Raw genomic sequence first — 20,846 nt, 5'->3', positions numbered from 1 at the left:
ATCCATGGGGAGAGCAGGGGGCGAGCCTCAGAATCATGGACTCAGTCAAGTCCACTGCTGACACTGAAGGCTGCTTGGGAAGAGGATGAACTTGGTTTGTCCTGGCTGCCTGTATGTACTGCACCTCTGGGCTCCCAGGTTTCCAGGGTCACCTCTTACTAGATGCTGATTGACAGTACATTTCCAGCCAAGTCAGCCATGGTCTTGAGGCATTACTGCTTCTCTGTTTTCTGACTAATATTTTCTAAATGAGACATTCACCAGGTCATCCTGCCCACCTCTCTGTTTAGTCGGGTAAGAGCCCTGTTCTGTTTTGGAGAACACCAGGAGATAGCATGTGAGGGAGGGGAGAGAAATACGGGAAGTGTTCTCTCTCTCTCTCTCTCTCTCTCTCTCTCTCTCTCTCTCTCTCTCTCTCTCTCGCTCTCTCCTTCCTCGGAAGGGAGTGCACAGATGGTGGTGAGGACATAGGGTGCTCTCAGCAGGCTTCACTGGAGATGCCTTAACTCCACAGAGGGAAAAGGGCTTCCCACCAGTAGCATCATGAATTATAACTGAGTACGGAACGAGGTCTTGGTGCCTGTCTCATAGCAAATGTACTGTTCTATTTTCCGGCACAGTGACCTTTCACCCTTATAAACTCAAAGCATCGTCCAGCATACTGATGATATTTAATGGCACGAGTCACCTTTTATATGTGTAGATGGCACACGAGCTTAGCCAATGCACCCAGGGTGTAGGTTGGTCAATTATAAAATCGGGTTTTGCTCATGTAGAACAGGAAGCCTTTGATGGTGGAATCAGGTTTCCGGGGAAAGATGATGGGCTCTGCTGGCATGGCCGAGGACTTACATCCATGCAGGAGGGGGAGGGGACTGTGCAAGGAAGAGGATGACAGCTCCCGCCCCTGGCCCCGATGGGAGGCAGAGAAGGTGCACCTTTGCAGGCTCTCCTCTATTCAGAAGCTGCGCCCACCTCCTAATGCTCCCCGAGCCTATCCAGGAAAGTAATCAATGACGGAGACGGGTTATTTCAGGCAGTGTGAAATTTCTCTGCGTTAGAAAAAGGACTCCTTTCCTCTGCTTTTCACTGTCGTTTAGAGCTCCAGAGTTGTTGCTCCAAACGACAGCACCGCGAGCAGGGCTTTTAAGCGCCATTCATCTCTCCCACCCCATCTCAGGCTTTTACAGAACACCGATTTCCCTCCAATAAGGGGAACTTACTCCTTCATAGCTGCAGGGCACAGCCTGTTACGAGCTGTAGATTCGCTGCAAATATAACAATAAAGGGTACAAATGTGAAGTCCCCTCAAAATACACGGCTGGCTCTGAAGCTGCCTTGCCTTAGCAAACCCGATCAAGGGAAGCCTATCAATCTTTCTCCAAACGCTCACAACAGCTCATTGCTGGGCGGCAGTGCGAAGATCATCACCTCGAGGGATCCGGAAGATGCCGGTCTGAATTCTCTGCTCATTTCAGGGGATTGATAGTTAAAGTCTGTGATTGTCATCTCTCTTTCCCTAATTGTCACAACAGTTGGGTCTAGATGTGGTGTTTTCCAATAGTCGGAGGAAAGTTTGCAAACACCAAGGGTCTATTTTTGGCACTTAGTCTCTGCTAATGTGAGGTGTCGACCCATGTGTAGAGTAAACATCTAAAACAGGAATTCCACGAGTCTGTCTGGAGCGCAGGGTGTTCTAGAAGTTGGGTTTCCAGCTTGCTCCAATGGACCTGACTACAAAGGTGCCCAGGCAGAAGCCCCTGTTTGGAGGATAACTGTGTCTACAGTCTCTTGTTTCTAACGGAGGCAGATCTTCTGGCGCTGTGTGGCAGCAGGCTGCCTTGGCAACGCAGAAGAAGACTACAGGGCCAGAAAGGCCCAGCCAAGGCAGAATGTGGCAGAGGTGACAAACACTTCCAGGGGGCGGGGAGGGAGGGAGCGGCAGAACTGGCCACAGCGCTGTCTGTACGCCCTAGCTGGATGCACCATAAAGTCGGGCTGATGGCAGTTCAGAGATGGCCATCTGTCGTCAGCTCTGGGCCAGACAAAAAATAATGGAATGGCAGCTTGCTTACAACAGCGCTGCTGGAGGAGGAAGCGGGGCCTAGAACAGAGAGGTGGTGCTCCCTTTTTTAATAGTGAAGTGCAGCCATCAATATGAACATCAAGAAATTAATGGATGGAGAATTTTTGAAAACTGAGCTAGGGGGGAGTAGTAGAAACTATTCAGATGCAAATAAAATGTTTGCTACTTACTGCAATTACCCCGGCTGCCCTGATTCTGGTCACAATAACCACTTGGTTCTTGGACGTCTCACTACCAGGACACACGGTGGAGCAGTCAGGGCCAGACTTAGAAATGGGTGACCCAGGTTGTGCCTCCAAGCGTGCACACACAGATTAGACATTTGTTGGGACAAAATGGGTAATTGAAAATGCTTTTAGTCCAAATGAGTTCCTTGTGACAATCACACTTACCTTTTTGCATGCTTGTTAATTTCTAGATGTAGTTTCATTAAAGGCAAAATAAAACGACCTCACCTTATGATGCATTGTGAATGTGAGATCGCTGCAAACTCTCCCTTGAGCCTGGAAAATCCCTCGCGTTCACAGCAGGGGCGAATAGGTAGTAAGGTAACAGTCACACCAAGGTTAGATTACCTATGCCCCATTTTTGCGTCTGACCTGATTAACTTTCTGCCTTCACTGGTAAGGCCAATCAATCCTGATTGAATTATCCAATATTAACAGCTGAAAGTGATCAAAACTAATGGTGAAAACACAGCACCAATCAATAAATCAATGCAAATGATTTGGTTCCTGGAGATCCGATCAAATAAAAGAGATAGATCAATTTAACCACTGAGCAAATTAAGTGGAAGTTGCCCTGGTACCAGTTTGCTTCCAAAGCCCCACAGGCCCACAAAGCAAAGAAATGAAGCGATGTATGTAATGGGCCAGTTCCAGATCATGCACTCATTTGACACGATTTATACTCTCGCAAACCGCGGCGTCTTCCTGGTCCGTTTAAGGGCTGACTAGTAGCTATGCAGAGGCTCTGGGTGTTAAAGAACTGTCGTGCCAAGGGGTGTGGGCCAGAATAGCAGGAAGGGGAAAAGTGTTGCGTCTTCACAGATTGTCCTCCCAAGGGGTCAGGTCCAGACAGAGTAGGGGCAAATCTCCATCTGGGGCTGCAAAGGAACGCCCTCCGAGAGTGGGCAAGGCAGGTTGGGATTGTGGCTTTTATGGTTTGAATGGGGATAATGACAAAAACTTTCATGTCTGTGAGAAATAAAAACTAACCACTTGAAATATACAGGAGGGCTGTGAGGAGACAGGCTTGGTGGTCAGAACAGCTTTACAAGTGTTCTATTCAGATTTGCTGCAAACTGTTTCCAGCCTCCCTGTTTATGGAGAGATTTCAGGCTCAGGTGGAGGAAAACTTGACTACAACCTGAATAAAGTTTTCTTCAGTCCAACCCAGTTTCCACCTTGCTATCTAAGAAGACGCAATGAAGGAAAAACAAAACAAAACAAAACAAAACTCCCTTTTCTTGGACTTAATTGGAGGGAGTGGGTACAGGGCTTTGAAATAAGACTCCTGGAATCCAGCTTGTACATATACTTGTACAGTCATATGCTAAAAAGGTAAAATAAGACCTACAAGATGTGTGGCAATTGTGAATAGAGGCTATGCCTAACAATAACTCAATGCAGGACTGAAAACTCCTGCCAGAGAACTAGGAAACCTGAGGAAGTTTCTGATCTCTAGGAGAGAGATTTTTTTTCCAGAAAATGGCCATTCTTGATTTTGTTTTCTTGGGTCAGCACTAGAAATGCCGGATGCCAGGGAAGCACTGTTCAATGACGGTCTGATGTCTTCCTTACCACCCCAAGGAAGGTACCTCCCAGGACTTTTGGGCTGGAGAGTACAAACGCCCTCTGCTGGAATCGTTCTAACAATAGATTAGATACCATCTCATATAAGAATGATTTATCTATATCATATCTTTGAAAGTTGACTGTAAACATACTTTGAATTGTTTTTGGTATCTCACAGCATGAGTGGCATTATGGTACACGTAAGACACGGAATTATGTATCACCCCCCCAACCTAATAACATCACTGGGCCTAGTGTACTTATTGACAGAGACTCCGAAATGCCCCAATACACATAATCTAATACTCTGAAGCACATAATTGCAGCACCTGTACTGAAATGTCAACTGAGAACCAGGTAACAAGGGACCCAGAGAGGCACGTTTCAATGCCGTGCTGTTGTCTTGTGTGCTCCTTCTTATACAGAGCAATTCATTCTTCTCAGAAATGTGACCATAAAACTCAAGCACTAGTAAAACTGTGGCATGAAAGATATACATCAAAATCAGGTGACAAGCTGGGAAAGCAACTTGAGGGCAAATCACACCCTGCAGGGTGTTTTCCGCCCACATACCAGGTGACTGCTGTATTCTTCTTGTGCACATCCTGCCTTTGCCACACAGGAGTCGAAGCTCAGCTAGGCCAATCTGTTCTACCACACTACAAGAACTTCCCTACCTCCACTAACCCCTCCATGATGGCCGACTCCCTCAGAGTGCAGAGGTAGAGGCAGACTCTTAACACTGCTACTCAGTCGCAGCTGTTCCAGAGTGGTGCCTGGAAGAAGGATTGCGGTGAGAAAGAAGGCCCGTTTGACAGCTTCCTAAAATGCTCACCACTGCACAAACCACTTTGGACACAAATGTGCATCGAAGGGTATCACTCTCGACCACATCATGCCCTCTTAAGGCAGCAGCCCTATATTCTGCCTTGAAGATTAATTTTACTACATCATTTATGTGCGCGTGTGTGCACACGTCCAGCAGCTCCACGTGCACACATTTATATGGGCCTTGTGAAGGCCAGAAGAGGACATCAAATTTCCTGAAGTGGGAGCTATATAGGCAGTTGTGAGCTACCTGACATGGGTGCTGAGAACCAAACTCAAGTCCTCTTACAAGAGCAGTAACAACCCATAACAGTGGAATCAGATCTCTAGCCCCATAAATTCTGCTTTAAAAAACCCTGCAGTCTATTAGGGAAACATGTGAAATCCCGAACACATCCATTTATTTTCCAAATAACATAAAGTTCTATTTGTCGAAGTAATGGGCTTTTATTCCCAAATACCTTTCCCTTCCTGCCACATGCCTTGGCTAATATATCAGGTTTCCCCACAAAAGTCTGTGTGTGTGGGTGGACATGAGCGCTCCTGGAAAATGCAAAGGTAATATCCCAGGAAGAATGAAGCACTCTATACCTTCATCTCCAGACTCTGGGTCAGCAAGATTACAGGGTCGACTGAAGATGAGGGCTGCACACTAACACACAGTGTGTGCTCCTTTGTCCCACGTGGAGTATTTCACAGAAAGACACAGTGACAACTGAAGATGCTCACAGACTAAAACTGCATGCTCAGTCCTCTGAAGAGGGACAGCATCGGAGGGATTTCTTAAATTTGGATTGGTGTTGTATGTAATGTAAGTGAAAGTACACACCCCATATATATGTGTACTTATATACATACATATCTATATAACTGCATCTCACACAAAAACATGATAACTTGCCAGGTGGTGGTGGCGCACGCCTTTAATCCCAGTACTCGGGAGGCAGAAACAGGCAGATCTCTGTGAGTTTGAGGCACGTTTCAGGACAGGCACCAAAGCTACAGAGAAACCCTGTCTCAAAAATCCAACCAACCAACCAACCAACCAACCAACCAACCAAACAAACAAACAAAAAACCCGCGATAACTTTCCTTAACGTTGCTTCCTCTGTAAGTCTACCCATCTATCCACACATACACACAATAATATATACATGTATAAGCACATACATGGAGGTAAAATTTATATCCAACAAGTAAATGGCTGTCCATAAAAGCTGCTTTCGTGTTTTAACTGTGAAATAGTAAAGGAAGCCAGAAGATCATCTCTACGCCATTGGATGCTATTCCACAGTGGTGCCTGAGCAGTTTAGAATGTTTGTTCTATGCTTGCCCCATTATTCTGACCCTGAAGTAAGAGGCAGATAATTTGTGACCCAACAGATCAGACTTATTTAGACACATCCTTCCAACGCGAGAGGCTTCCTGGAGCATGTGGTCTTCACTTTCTTTCAGTGTTTTTCTCCACCTCTCTGATCCTGGGAAGCCTTGAGCAACTCAGAAATTTCTTGAAGAACCTTAAAGAGATAGCTAATATAATTGCAGTTCTTGGATATTTAATTTCATGTACTCCTGTGCAATGTCCTTTCTAAACTTTAATGGAATGAAAAAGTAGATGAGTTCAAGTGGCTTAAAATACATTTTTAACATATCAAGGTACAAAGATAGTGGATGATAAATTCTGTTATTTTTGTGACAGTATTTTCTACTGTCATCTTTATTTCATTTCAATTCTCCTTCATCCTAGCAAACAAAAGAACTCTCTTCTCTACTTATTTTTCTATACAGGAAATTAACTGATATTTTAAAAAACACATAAACTTCACTTTCGAAGGTACTATGGGTACTGAAAGAATAGGTACTTGGACTTCTTGGGTCAAAACATAACTGTGAAGGTACTGTTAAAACTAGAAAAAGTCAACTTTTGATGCATTTTCCCCCAGTGTTGCTGAAACTGGAGCCACCGCTATTACTGAACATTTTAGAAAACAGACCTTTAGATATTCCCATGGCTGGATTATAGCTTTCCAAAGAAATGAATATGAAGTCAGTATTTCATCTCGGCTTTGCAATAATTATCCTCAGTAACCATCAGTGCTGTTCTTATTTAAGAAGTGGTGGCCACAGAGGTTGAGTGTTGGTACAGATGTCAAGACAAGCATGCATGTTCCACAGCTCTGGCTCACAACCCAGTTAGAGTGAATGAATCAGATGTGTCTTAAGAGAGCTCTGACTTCATGAGGCCACAGAGATTCAGGGCAGCAGAGAGAGCAGTGCATTCTAGATCGTCTACCTCTAGCTTGGTCACCAAGATGCTTGTGAGTTGTCTGAAAGATCAAAACTATTTGATTACAGCATTTGACATTATTTGTGTAAACACCCTCCTCACCTCAAGAGGCTACAACCTGGAAGTTACAGAAATTAATGGACTACAATAGATGGATCCCCACATAAACCAAAACTCTTTAAGGTTCTTCAAGAAATTTCTGAGTTGCTCAAGGCTACCCAGGATCAGAGAGGTGGAGAAAAACACTGAAAGAAAGTGAAGACCACATGCTCCAGGAAGCCTCTCGCATTGGAAGGATGTGTCTAAATAAGTCTGATCTGTTGGGTCACAGGTCTCTACCATCACAGTGCTGAGCTCTCTGTGAAAGACACCGAAAATGTGCCAGCTTGGAATGTGCCCATCAAGTACCAAACTAAAAGTCTGGTGCAAGCATTTAGATGTCGGATAGGTTTCAGTTCCTATGCAATGTCTACAACTTTCATCCTAAGCTGTTACTTCATTCTATTTCAAATTTTACATGCTAATCAACAGAACAATTGAGTGTTTTCATCTGTACAGAGGCATAAAGACCGTGCCTCATATGATTTACTCTTTAACACATGTTGAAATTAAACCAGTATTTTTCCCCACGAAGGAAGTTAATGTTATTTTAGTCTGATACAAGTACAACTTGGACTATTTTCTATACTTATTGGCAGACGTACGTGATGGGATCTAGCACTTAGAAATAACAAAATGTTAAATAGCAACTGTAGTTTTCCTTCACGGCCAATGGTGTAATTCAGTGGCTTCATTTACCTCCTAAATGCCATCTAACTTAGTTGTTTAGAATAATAACCGAGTAGAAAAACTGCAGATTCTCTATTCTGATCTGTGGCTCCTCTAAGTCTTGCACCACCAAACCCACCCCCTCCCCGGGGCATAAAGATACCCCCCTAGAGGTGGCAGGAGGTGTGTAGGTAAGAGCAGGCTATCTCTGTGTTACTTGGTCTTGGCTCCGGGTGCAGAATCCAAACACACCCATTGCAAGCCAATGAGTAGTGTCAGTGATGTTTGTAATCTAAGAGTTCAAGTGCAGCCCCACTTTTCCCATAGGAAAAGCAAGATTTAAGGAAATTCCTCATGGGGATAGTCCAGATCTTACTCCTTTTTTCTTTCCCTTTTCCCCTTTAAGAAACAAAAGGCAATGAAAGAGTCATGTTCCTCTTTGAAGTGACAATTCTGGAATAGAGTCCAGGTTTCTCTTTGTTTCTCTTCCTTTTTTTGGTTTTCTTGAGACAGAGTGTCTTTGTGACCTCATATTTCCTATTTGTGGGGCTGGCCTTGAACTTGTGATCCTGGGACTGCTGGCACGTGTCACCACGCTCTCTGAATCTTGTTTTCCTTCCCCCACTTTTCTGTGATGCCTGGGTTAACCCAATGCCTTGTGCGGGACAGCAATTACTCCACCGCTGAGCAACATCTGCAGCCCCTGGACTTGATTCTTATTTTTAGCTACTATTCCTGAGAGTCACCCAAGAAACCAAACATGCACATTTTATATCTTATATTTATACCTATAATTTTATTTTTGCCTTATAAGAACCTGTGAGTATAACGTTTGTTCTTTTTCTTTGTATCTGAGGTTCAGGGAAGTCACGGACCAAGATCAGTCACATGTCTACTAAAGGGTACCTCAAAGGCCCAAGTCAATACCTTGGGGTGCTCAGATTTCAACCCAAAAGCTGTGGTTTCAGCAGTAATTACTCAGTTGCCCAATGTGGAGCAAATACATCATGGACAAAACAAGAATATAATTTCTTTCATTATTCCCCACCCTCTCTTGCTTTTCCAGTGTTCAGCCTCTGGACAACAATGACTGGACATCCATCCAGCATGACTCCCAGTGGGAAGACAGCATGAATAAAACAAGACTTGGGAGAATGAACTCCGGCAAGTGCGCTGAATGATCCCGCAGTCCGGTCCACCCGACCCCACGTCCTTCACGCTGGGTCAGAAGATCCAATTATAGGCCTCTTCTTGCCTTTTTTTTTTTTAATGATTGACAGCAGCCAGAGGCAAAATTATTTTGGTGTCTATTAATCTGGTCTCTAATTTTCTTTTTACCTCCAAAAACACAAAAGCATTTTAGAAATCCAGAGTAAGAGAGATTCTGAACCCACAGCTAAAATGCCCTGTGATAGTAACAAGTGGGCTCAGTCCCTGCTTTCTCAGGAGGCCATTACCTGCAGCTCTGTCTGGAAGAAAAACTTCTGTGGACACTGCGTGCAGTCATAGATCTTGTCCTCTTGTCCATGGGCAGAGAATATATGCTGCTGCAACTTGTTGGCCTGGACAAACACTGAAATAACAAAGAGAACGGAGGTGGGTGACTGTTAGCTCGCTGTGTTCTGAGCTGATGACCCACCATGCACGGGTAGCAGGGAGAATGCCTGGCAGGACTGGCTCCTGACATTTGGGGAGAGCAGGAACACAGTTGCTCATGGCTGGGTCTCTGGCCTTTGTCTGGATGCGCTCCACCCAGCACCCAATTCAAGCCAAAGACTCGAAAGCAATGCTTTAATGACGCCCTGCTCCCCTATAAATCTTTGAAAATAAAAGCCGAGAACTGTCAAATACACAGCTCTGTCTCATAAGAAATGACTCCAACTTTGCAGCAACCTACAGGTTAAGAAATCATGGCTGCCCAAACCCTGTTTATTGCATTTGCCTAAAGTTATAGCTGGCAAACAGTTCTCCATTTAAATGTGTTAATGCTAAAAAATCATATCCCCCAGCTACTCTGGGGCACTGTCTATAAATGTGCAGCAGAACGGCAGGTAAATTCTCTTTGGATACTTTAAGATCAACTCGGCCTACACACAGAATGCAAGGGTTTCAATAATATAAACATGTTCAATTTTAATGACTACAAAACAAGGCCCTAAGACTGTGTAACAGTTTACCTAGGAGACATACTATTAATAATTAAATTGTATATGCCAGAGGCGCTGTTTGGGTTGGCAGAGCTGACTTCTGATGGATGCCTGGTGCACTGTGACCTAAAAAAGTTTGCATCTACAATATTAATCTGTATAGGCATGGAAAGGATTTATTAAGGATGCTGCCATTTGACTTTGACTCCACTCTGATCATTAAAATTATTCTAATTGCCAGACAACCTATAATATTACAGTATTGTTCTTGTGAGTCATACATTTTAATCGCATTTCTCATTACCTGAAAAACACCTCTCAGCTGTCCTTTCACACCTAACACGCTTTATATCGGAAGGAAGGTTTTCTTTTTCCTAACTGTTATTTCCAGATGACTTCAAGATACAATAAAACAATCACATCTGTCTGTACAGAAACACAGACTGCTCTTGATGCGGTTTGTTTCCTTACTTAGCTAAAAAACAACAACAACAACAAAAGCAACAAAAATGGGAATTTTATCCAGGTTTTCAACTTACGTCCACATAGGTCCTTATGTTTTATGAGGCTCCAACTACAACATGAAAGAACTATTTCATTATAACATTTAATTGTGGAGACTTGATCCAGTATTCTTTGATTAAGCCTTATTAGGTACCTGGACAAAGGACCTGGGTTCTTGATTCTTTGTATCTTATGATTCATATTCATAGTGAGAGTGTAACAGTGGCTTTAATAAAATAAAAACATTGGGAGAGTAAACCAAAGAAATAGAAAGATTAACAGATGGAATGGGAGCATGAAGGCCCTTGTTAAAGGCACAGTCATCAATACATACTTAACTAGCAATACCCTTGACTAGCAAGGGGTGTGAATGGGTGTGGCCCTGTTTTTCTATTTCATTACAGAACATAAATCTATAGACTGGATTCAGTGAAGGTAAATAATCAATGCCTGTGATTTTTCTCTGCAAACAAAGAAGTTACTTTTGAGGGCAAGATATCTATAGCTCTGTGTCTACATATGCATTCTTCCGAGTCCCAGACACATGCAAAATAATCACTGAGGAGTTTTAAAGTAGCCATGACCTTCTTGGGGCAGGAGTAGGAATATGTGATCATACTTCAGCTTTCATGGGATTCCAATAATAAATTCTGATTGTGTGTGTGTGTGTGTATGTGTGTGTGTGTGATAGAGAGAGAGAGAGAGATCTGACAACTGTGCCATTGTAACATTAAATAATGCTTTCATAAAATTGTATAGTTCTATCAACTTTTAAAATACAATCTCACAAGAAATAATCATCCCGCTTAATGTCTTTACTAGTTCAAAGAAGCCTGGGAGTATTTCAGTTATACACACACACACACTGCTTTTCATGAAGATGGTATGAAACTCTCCAGGTTGAGGTCACATACATGTGGAACACCAGGACCACAATTTTAGTTGAACATGGAGGACTGAAAAGCAGTCTGGCCTTGGTAACCTTTTAACATCGCGAGGAAGCAGAGTGAACCCAACCTGGACGTCATTTTCCAAGTGGAAAGTGTAAACTTGGGCGAGAACTTGAAATGCCATTTGTTCATCCTGACAGTTAACCTTCCCACCCGGCTCAGTCTCTAAAGCAGACTGCAATCAATAATGCTAATCAGCAGAAATCAAACATCTTCCCCCAAATTGAACTGGAGTCGCTCGGTAAAAGGCCAAGCAGTGGGAAGTACGGTTGGGAGGAAGGACGCAGCGGGGTCAGAGCACACACAGGCTGATTTTACTTTAGGAAGTGTCTTACCTGTGAAACAGACAGGGCACTTGAAGGTGCCTCCCATCCCTTCGAAGCTGTGCTCTATCAGGTGGCACTGAAGTTTGGCAGGGGAGTCGAAGGTCTGGCTGCAGAGTTTGCACTCGTGATTCAGTCCTTCATCTGTGGAGAAGACATGACAGAAAAGGTGAAACCGTATGTCTACAACAGACCAAGGTTGCCTCTCACTGCAAAGTCTTGCTCCCACCAAATATAAATATGAAGTTGTGTATAGCTACACCACCCAGAATATACCGACCCCTAAGCATGGGGCAGTAGGTACACTTTCTGGCCATCTTATGTCATTATCGAGGTAATAGCAATTTAAAACATTTAAAATTTAAAAACCAATAATCAGAAATCATATTTTACCTTGAGATTTCTAGTGTATTGATAACAAGGTTTCTACTTTAATGATTAGGATTTTATGAGTTCTAGATATTTCCAAAGGCCTAAACAATGGAAGGAATAGGAAAGTGGAATGGCCTCTTGCTCTTTTGCTTTGCCCAGAAGACCGTAAAGCTGCTTCTGCCCCTGACCACAGGTTTTCTTGGTCTTCCTCTAGTACAGACTTCTGCTGCTACGAGATGCTCTGGCAATTCTGCAAGATTAATTCGTACGATGCTTTATCAGCGCTCGCTTCTTTGCTTTGCATTCCTAGCCCATCATATTCAACCCCAGGTCACTGATCCCTTAACTCTGCTTGACAGTCTCGGTCTTGCCCCTGGCTCCTACCTGTCTACCTGCCTCATTCCCACTTTTCTGTGATCCAGGCTCACTTCTGACAAGTTCTAGATTATTAGCTATCACAAGATGGCAGAAGAAAGATTCTGATTGGCTGACGATTGCTAAGTTAACAGTTCATAGTCTAGCTAGACAGCAGTCCCCTCACTAAAGCTAACAACTTGGTGAATGACATAGCTTACTGCATTTCCCGAGCTGCAAACAACATGTCTGCAAATACAGATCACTCAGCCTCACAACCACTCACGAGGAGTGCTGTTGTTACACCCATTCAACAGACGAGAAAGCCATGACCTAGAGAACGTACAGTTGTTCTCTGGGTCAGAGGGGCTATAACTAAAGGAGCCAGTGGGTTGGCCTCAGGGTTCATGACTTACATAGGCTATGACGTAACATACACCCGCTATCCCCAGGATGATCTGTTGGGAGAGCAAGCGAGAGGCGGCACACCAGCTTACACCCTTTCTACATCACACGCCTACCTTCTGTTTGTAAAAGTTAGAGATATTCCTAAGATATCTGTCAGACACGCTAAGACCAGGCGTGTTAGCTATCTTTACACCCTGGGAACAGCAAGTCTCAACGCCAAAGGCATTTCCTCAATTCAAAGGCAAATTCCTGCATAGGTGCTTCACGAGCTGGGATCTGACAATACGAAGGTTCAATTACAAAGTGAATTATTAGCTAACTAGGAGCAAAATTGCTCTATTTGTATTCCTAATCTTTCTTCTCACTTAGGTGTGAGTCTTCCGAAGAGGAGGACAGGCATTTGTACAGGAGACAGCAAAGCACTAATTAAGCCCCCAGTACAATTCACATTTCACAGGAGACAGAGCCCACTCTGGATCTGGGTGGCACAGCAAACTCCTTGATTATAATTATGTGTAAGGAGAAGTCTAATTGTGCCGACCGACACGACAAGGGGTTACACGAAAAGCTTCAGGGATTATAGAAGATCAATTATTCTTTTTTTTTTTTTTAGTCTGCTCTTTTCTCTTAAATCCTAAAGTCACCAGAAATTTCCCAGATTCATTAGGAGACATAAGAAACACTATTTATGCCGAGAATTGGATCACCTGAAATATCTCAATTTTTAAAATTTCCTAAATACTATATAACTTTATTTGGAATAGTAAGAAGATACTAAATAGTTTTAATTTCAAAACACCATCTAAAAATTTTGATTACTTTTCCACACTGTACTCAATAAATGCAAAAAAGAAAAATAGCAATTAATATACTTTCTCTTTCCCTACTTTTTGTTTTGAGAACCAAGGGATAGCCAGGTGTAGCTGTGGACACAGTTTTTCTGAGTCCTTGGGTTATCAGACTGTTAAGTCACATGACCAGTTTTACTGATGTCTTTCCTTGGGGACAGTGGCTGACTGCTATATGTACATAAACAGAATTATTTAAATTAAGAGGCTTTTTAATGTGACACTCTTCTTTTTGATTACACACACGGTGTATGTAAAATAATAAGAAAAGTGAATAAGACATGCTTGTATGAGTGTTAGGAAAATGTCCTCACCCATTTTCACTGTTTCCAACTCAGAGTAAGGCAGTACCCCAAAAGTTAAATGATTTAAATTTAGTCAAATGAATCAAGAATGGTGACAGTAAGCCATGGAGTTACTTATGCATTATTAGCAAGACTTATTTTCCAAAGATTCTACCTTTTGTTTGTGGGATACCAATCATACCATATCATATCAAGCATTTTTCATTACAATATTGAAAAACAATACAAGTATAATTGTCTTCTATTTGTAGGTTAAACAGTGAGATTCCCCCCCCCCCCACATAAATGCATCTCCAAGTCATTTGAGCAAGAGAGAAAGACATCTCAACTGTTATCCAGCTAATAGTAAGCCTGAAAGGACACTCTAGCCGACCATGGGAACCCTGGCCATCCTCTCTTCTGCTCCTTCCCCGAGCTCTTCCCATTCTCACACAGGGCCATGACATAAGGTTCGTGGACAAGATAGCTTTCTCAGCTGTCATTGTGACAGAGAGCCTGCAGAAGCAGCTTGAGGGAGGACCACGGTTTTAGGGGTGCACAGTTGACCATGGAGAAGACATGGCAGCTGGTGCTCCAGCTGTTTTGTGGAGTTTGTTTCATGTGCTTGCTCTGTTTGGGGGGAATCAGGAAGTAGAGGCTCTGGCTGGAGGCAGAGCATGTGATAACCCCAGGACCCCTCAGCGTCCTGTTTCTCATAGCTAGGCTCTGCTTCCTCAAGTCTGCACCATCTTTCCAAATAGGGGCCAGCAGCTGAGAAGCAAGAATTCTGACATAAGAGCCCAGGGGCTACAACAGGGACTCAAGCATCTATGTCTACTGTTGGCTAAACCCTTTGTTTCCCTTCTAACTGAGGAGGGACAGCCATAAGAGAATGCCAGCACAACTTGATAAGGAGAATCTCAAAAGTCGCTTCATCCAGAGACCCTGCTGAATCTGCCCTCATGAACTGTTTCCCCCTTTGTGGTCTGCAGCAGTGTCTCACTGTTAAAGAACTGAAAGCCCACACCATGGAGGGCTACATCTACACCAAAGGCCATTTCCTTGCTCACGGTCCTATCAACACCTCCAATTTCAATTTCAAGTGGGATCTGCCCGGAAACCAGAACTTGCACCTTGCTTCCTCTTTTTTAAAGGTGCCAAAGAGCTTAAAAATTCAATCACAATCACCATTTTTCCTCCCTGGAAAGGTAGCAGCTGACAGTAATTGGATAATACAGTCTGACTCATTTATTAAAAAGAGATTCAGAGTCAATTGACTTAATAACCATTACAATATTTCATTAAGGCTATAATAGGCTAGCACAGCCCTTTTTTAAACATGAAGAGTTGTAGGTGGGATCTTTGGATGAAACTTCCAGATGCTTCCAGCCCATGATTTCTGCTTATCTACAGTCACCAGACTTTCTAGAACGAGTGTACTTTATCTCTGCATGTTACTCTGAAGCAGGGAGGAAAGAAGGAGGAGGAGAGGGGAGGGAGAGATCTTTCTGTGCTCTGCTAATAAAGACTGATTGCAACATTGGAATCTTTGTAGCTAAAAGGTTGGTGGGAAATGAACAATATGATGGAGTAGAGAAAATCACAAGTGCTGCTCATTAGGACTGGAAGTGTTCTGGTCACATAAACATGAAAATAGAAATCAGTGCAAGGAAAGGGAGAATAAGACCGCAGAGTGCAAATCCACCAGCCAAAGAGTCCATTCTAAGCCTGGCTCTCTTCAGAATGCACACAGCATCCCCAAATTGTGTACTCTGGCAGTTGTGAGGGTACCCAGTGACACGGATAAAAGGTCAGTGTGGCCTTCTCCTACTGAGCACATACTAGAGGCTGATGAATAGCTGTCCTGGTTTCCACTGCAAGGGAGGACTGAGGACGCTTCAGCATAACTGAGAAATAATGTCACACATACAGAAACCGGAGTTAAGACAATTATTTCATTCGCTAATCTTTATGTAAGTATGGACATAAATGTAAACAGGAATCAAGTCTACACGAGAGTTTGACACTCATGTAAATATTTACTCCCGTGTTAAATGTTTCAGGGAAGGAGTCTGCATATGTAATTGGTGTGCACTGCCTGAGAGATGTGATGATTTATGACTAACTTTGTGCTCACAGGGAACACTCGTTCTGTCTCAACCAGAGTCAGCTCGTTCTTTCCCTGTCCACTGTCAACTCAGGACCCACAGGACTAGAGGGCGGCTGCACTCTGCAAAGAGTAACAGTTACCACTTAGATGCCCAAGCCGAGGCCACCAAGTTGAACACAAGCTTTAGACAATGGCAATCCTCTCAGCAGCCTACAGACAATGTGTCCCATGCTTATACCCCTTTCCCTCAATAAAGAACAAAAATCCAGAGGAGGTACAAGCAAATGTTCAGGAGGTAAGCTACATGTAGTTAGTTATCTTGGAAATCACTGGCAGCCCCTCCTACATCATCTCATCAACACCAGGGCCATTAGTGGGAATGATTTTAACGGTTTATAAGTAGAACCCCTTCTATTTACCCTCGAGAATGACTGGAAGGGTCCTCTGCTCCAGAAATCTATAAGTCGAAGCTCACCCCTGCCCCACATCATGTGACAGGGGCCATCCTTAAAAAGCTCTGATCTGACAGGGAGTGAACTCTACCCTCAGAATCCAAGCAGAGGAACCAGATGCCCTGCAGCTGTAATTCGTCCGCCAGTTGAATGTGTGTACCACTCTATGCTTACACACACATATATATTTTAAACCCAAGAACTATGCCCTGGACCAATTCCCAACACCCACTCCCGCCCCTGCCACGCTTTGCTTTGCTTCTTCCCTGAGTTAATTTTCAAGCACACATTTATAAGCCAGGGGTCTGAGAACTAACAAAGCAAAGGCATACGTGACAAATCCAGCCCTCGGCTACACTGGCTCACCCTGGAAACCAGGGCTAGAAAAATAGGCAGCCTGCCCTGCAATTTGCCATGCACACAGCCATCCCATTCTTTCTCAGGTCCGCGGCACTCTGGCCACGGTAATTTGTTGCGTTACACACGACACATATTTCACAACCCTAACATAAACACACCAAGGTGATAATTTGGCAATGGAGAACACAACTTAGGCTGCAAAGTCCGCCAGTAGATTAGTCATTAAGCCCCTGAGTAAGGCAAAATTGGAGAGAACGAAACAGTGTAGCCCCCCCCCCCCCAACACACACACCAGCGAGAAAGTTCTGGCCTTATTTATTCTCTGAAAGAATTTAACATGAAGATGAAATTGCCTGAAGACTGACGGGTACTTTCTGAAAGCTTCCTCATTGGCAATATTTGGTTCTGTCAGGCTTCTTAAACCACTGAGAGAGGCATGAGATATTAAGGTTAAGACATTTTACAATACAAAGGAAAGAGCCCTGAGAATGTGATCAACCAACCAGTGACCCAGATGGTGACCCTCTATGCACAAGTGCGTAAGCCACACCACCTGACAGAAAGCCAAACATTATCTATGAAAACCTTGTGCCTGAGCTACAACAGTATTCTGAGACTGCGAGGTGCAAGTCTCCATGTAACCCAGGTCCTGGTGATTTTTTTTTCTACCAATAGTCTAAAAGTTGCAATGTTTTTGGACTTTCTCTGCAAAGCCACTGGTACTGACACTGCTGTTTCCTTTCTTGAACTTCTCATTATCAGCAGGAAGGGATCAGGAAATGATTCAACTGGGGTAGGCTGCATAGTACCCAGCAGATTTTAAAGAGCCCAGGGGCTGCCTAGAGCCCCATAAACATCAGCAGCTTGGAAACCAGCAGGGGGTCCAGGTGGGCAGGGGTGGGACAGGCAGGCAGGGGGATTTTAGATGCTATGAGATGGAGTGCCATCCAATGCCTTGGCTGTTATCACTGGCCCTGTGAATGAATGCCTATTAGAATACGCTCATGGAGCAGGAAAACATTGGAATGTTGTTTAAACGATAAACAATAAAACACTGTAAAGGAGGCTTTCCTCTGGCCCCGAGGACTCAGCAACCCTGTTTGGCACAAGTGGGGGCTGGGGCAAGCATACGGACTAAGATAAGTCTCCAGTCTGAAGGATGCTCTGGCATCTCTTCCTTTTAATGAGTCTAAACATACACCTCACAGTTTAAGGCTTGGTGGAAACATAAGGTGATGCCAAACAGACTTAAAAGGAGAGAACTTCGCTCTTAAGTGCTTTGTTAAACAACAGAAGTTACCAGGACAAGCTCCTGTGAAACTTTGTGGGAGTCCCAACCCAAGAGAAAGCACTATTAAGCAAACAAATAAGATAATACATATTTCTAGTAAAGCTTGTGGCTGGGAGATGGCTCAGTGTCTGCTGAAGGGACATGAGGACCTGAGTTCATTCCCCAGAGCCCAGGTTGGAAGTCAGGCACAAAGGCTGGAGAGGTGGCTCTGTGTTTAGGAGTCTTGACTGCTCTTGCAGAGGACCCAAGTTCAGTTTCTAGCACCCATGTCCTGAGGATCACAATGGCCTGCCACCTGAGCTCCAGGGAGACCTGACCCTTCACATCTCTGTGGGCACATGCACCTGAACTCTCGTGAACACCACACACACGGGGGGTGGGGGCTTAAAAATTCTTTAAAAAACGTTGAATATGGTAGCATGTACTTTTAATCCCAGAGCTAAGGAGGTAGAGACAGGTAGATTCTTGGAGCTCACTAGCCAGCTAGTGTAATCAGACAGCTCCAGGTCCCACTGGTCCCCTCACACATGTGCATCTACCTGCTAACCCCACCCAACATACATACAGAAAACTAACATCAGTGCAAGCCAAGTGCAAGGGTGGGAGTGGGGTGAAGAAGTTAGGCTTGAAAGGAGCCTGCTAGGTCTGCATAGAAACTTGTTTCCTATTACAGAACATGGGTGAGTCTTCACCATGAGAAAAGGGATCCATTTTCCACTGAGAAGATACTAGAAAAGACTTCTCTGTTGCTTCTCCTTCCCTTAGAGTACTTCTCTGATCCCCTCTCCCTCTTTCTTTCTCTCTCTCTCAACTACACAAGGCCAAGTTCAAAACCATGACTTGCATTTTGCGTAGTGTGTTCTGTGTGATCAGAAATACAGTCTTCCTCACTCAAGAATGCACTTCACCTTCCTAGCAGAGTTGAATGGCAGGCAGCCCAGGGCACCTTCAAACCAAGGCGGCTCTGGGTGCTGTGTTGCGTTATTCACCAGTTTATACAATATTGCAAGATGCAGGATGGTAAGAGGATGCCACAACCCCGAACAGCACATGGATCATACACAGAGTACACACAGGTACATGAGTAGCACATAAACAGAACTCTTCTGTCACAGGTCACGGAGACATCTCTGAACTGTATACCATGATATACAAGCAAGCATTCTTTCTTTCTTGGTGTTCATTTGTATGGGCATTATGGGCATGTGTGTTTCTGTGTGCATGAGTGCAGGTGTACATCTGTGCCTGTGTGTGCACTTACGTTTGTGTGTGTGTGTATACCATGATATACAAGCAAGCATTCTTTCTTTCTTGGTGTTCATTTGTATGGGCATTATGGGCATGTGTGTTTCTGTGTGCATGAGTGCAGGTGTACATCTGTGCCTGTGTGTGCACTTACGTTTGTGTGTGTGTGGAAGCCAGGGGTCACCCTTGGGTTCCTTAGGAACTTCATGCACCTTGTTTTTTGAGACAGGGTCTTTGACTAACTGAAAGCTTTCTGAGTAGAGGTGGCTGGCTTGCTAGTCCCAGGGATCTGTTTCACCTTTCTAGCCCTGAAGTCATAGGGGTGTGCCACCATGCCTGGTAAAACACATGTTCCAGAGATGGGGTTATAAGGGTGTGCCACCACGCCTGGCAAAACACACATGTTCTAGAGACTGAATTTAGGTCTTCATGCTTACAAGATACACAGTTCACTATCTCCCAGGCTCTAAACAAACTTTTTTTTAAATAGTTGATATTTTTATGATAAGGTTCCATTCTTTTAATTACTTAAAACAGTCATACAGATTTATCATGCACTTAGCTCACAGATTCTCTTGTTTTACATCAAATACCTAACTTTTAAAGTCTTTGCATCTTGGTCTTCTTGTACTGGCAGCAGCACAGGTAAATTTACCTTCAAGCACTGAACTCAAGCAAAGCAAAACAAAAAACAACAAGAAAAAAAGGAAGGAAGGAAGCAAGAAAACAACCCAAACATACATTGGTAAAATCGGAAGAGGATAGTTCATGCAGCATAAACTAATTGCAACCTGCCGGATATTAAATGGTGGGGAAAACATCTTTGAGAGTGAAGAGATACAGCGGTCAACACTACCCACATGGTGGTGGGCCAGCCATGGGAAATGTGGACCAGACACGGGCCGCATTAGGAATGTTTCTGCAGTGCAGGATTGAGTTTTCGGCAAGGGTCAGGGCCTTTGCTTTTCTTTCTTAAAAAAAAATCTTCTGCTGTTTGGCATAAAGCCACTAGCTATGTGGAAAAAGTCTCCAACACTGAAAAGCTGTTTATCTTTGCTAGAAAGCAGTCTGCTACTGCTGATGATGAAAAAAAAGAAAGAAAAGAGCTGCAAAAAAAAAATACAAATCAGACAGACAGAGATGGAGTGAGGTTTAACAGCTTCTGTGATGTTATCCGCAGGTCTAGGAATAAAGACAGACGGGCATTCTTAAAACGAAATCGTTATCATTTTTAACTATGTTTATGTATGTGCATCTGTGGTAGGTGAACATGAGAACAGGCGCTAGCTGAAGCAGAACAGGTTCATGCATATCATGGAGGAGCGGAAACCAAATTCTGGTTCTCTCTGGAATAGTAGTACATGCTTTTAACTGTTAAGCCATCTCCCCAGTGCCAAAGATCGAATTACTCTTACTTTGATATGAATGATTAT

General features: G+C 43.7%; 1 protein-coding gene across 3 annotated transcripts in view; it reads right to left on the bottom strand.

The window, feature by feature from the left end:
* The window catches only part of Znf521 (zinc finger protein 521), a 294,857-nt gene that overhangs the window by 17,544 nt on the left and 256,467 nt on the right, over positions 1 to 20,846 (bottom strand). For all 3 annotated transcript variants that reach the window (XM_050160679.1, XM_050160676.1, XM_050160678.1), the window contains 2 exons: positions 11,702 to 11,833; positions 9,223 to 9,338 (listed from right to left, as the gene is read on the bottom strand). In XM_050160679.1, coding sequence (XP_050016636.1) covers positions 9,223 to 9,338; positions 11,702 to 11,833 — 248 coding nt within the window. The remainder of the gene's footprint in view (positions 1 to 9,222; positions 9,339 to 11,701; positions 11,834 to 20,846) is intronic.

The sequence above is a fragment of the Alexandromys fortis genome, unplaced genomic scaffold (genome assembly GCF_014885135.2).
Source record: "Alexandromys fortis isolate MF-2015 unplaced genomic scaffold, M_Fortis_MF-2015_v1.1 scaffold_104, whole genome shotgun sequence".
NCBI lineage: Eukaryota > Metazoa > Chordata > Mammalia > Rodentia > Cricetidae > Alexandromys > Alexandromys fortis.
Note: the sequence above shows the minus strand (reverse complement) of the source record. Positions and strands in the feature narration are given on the sequence as shown.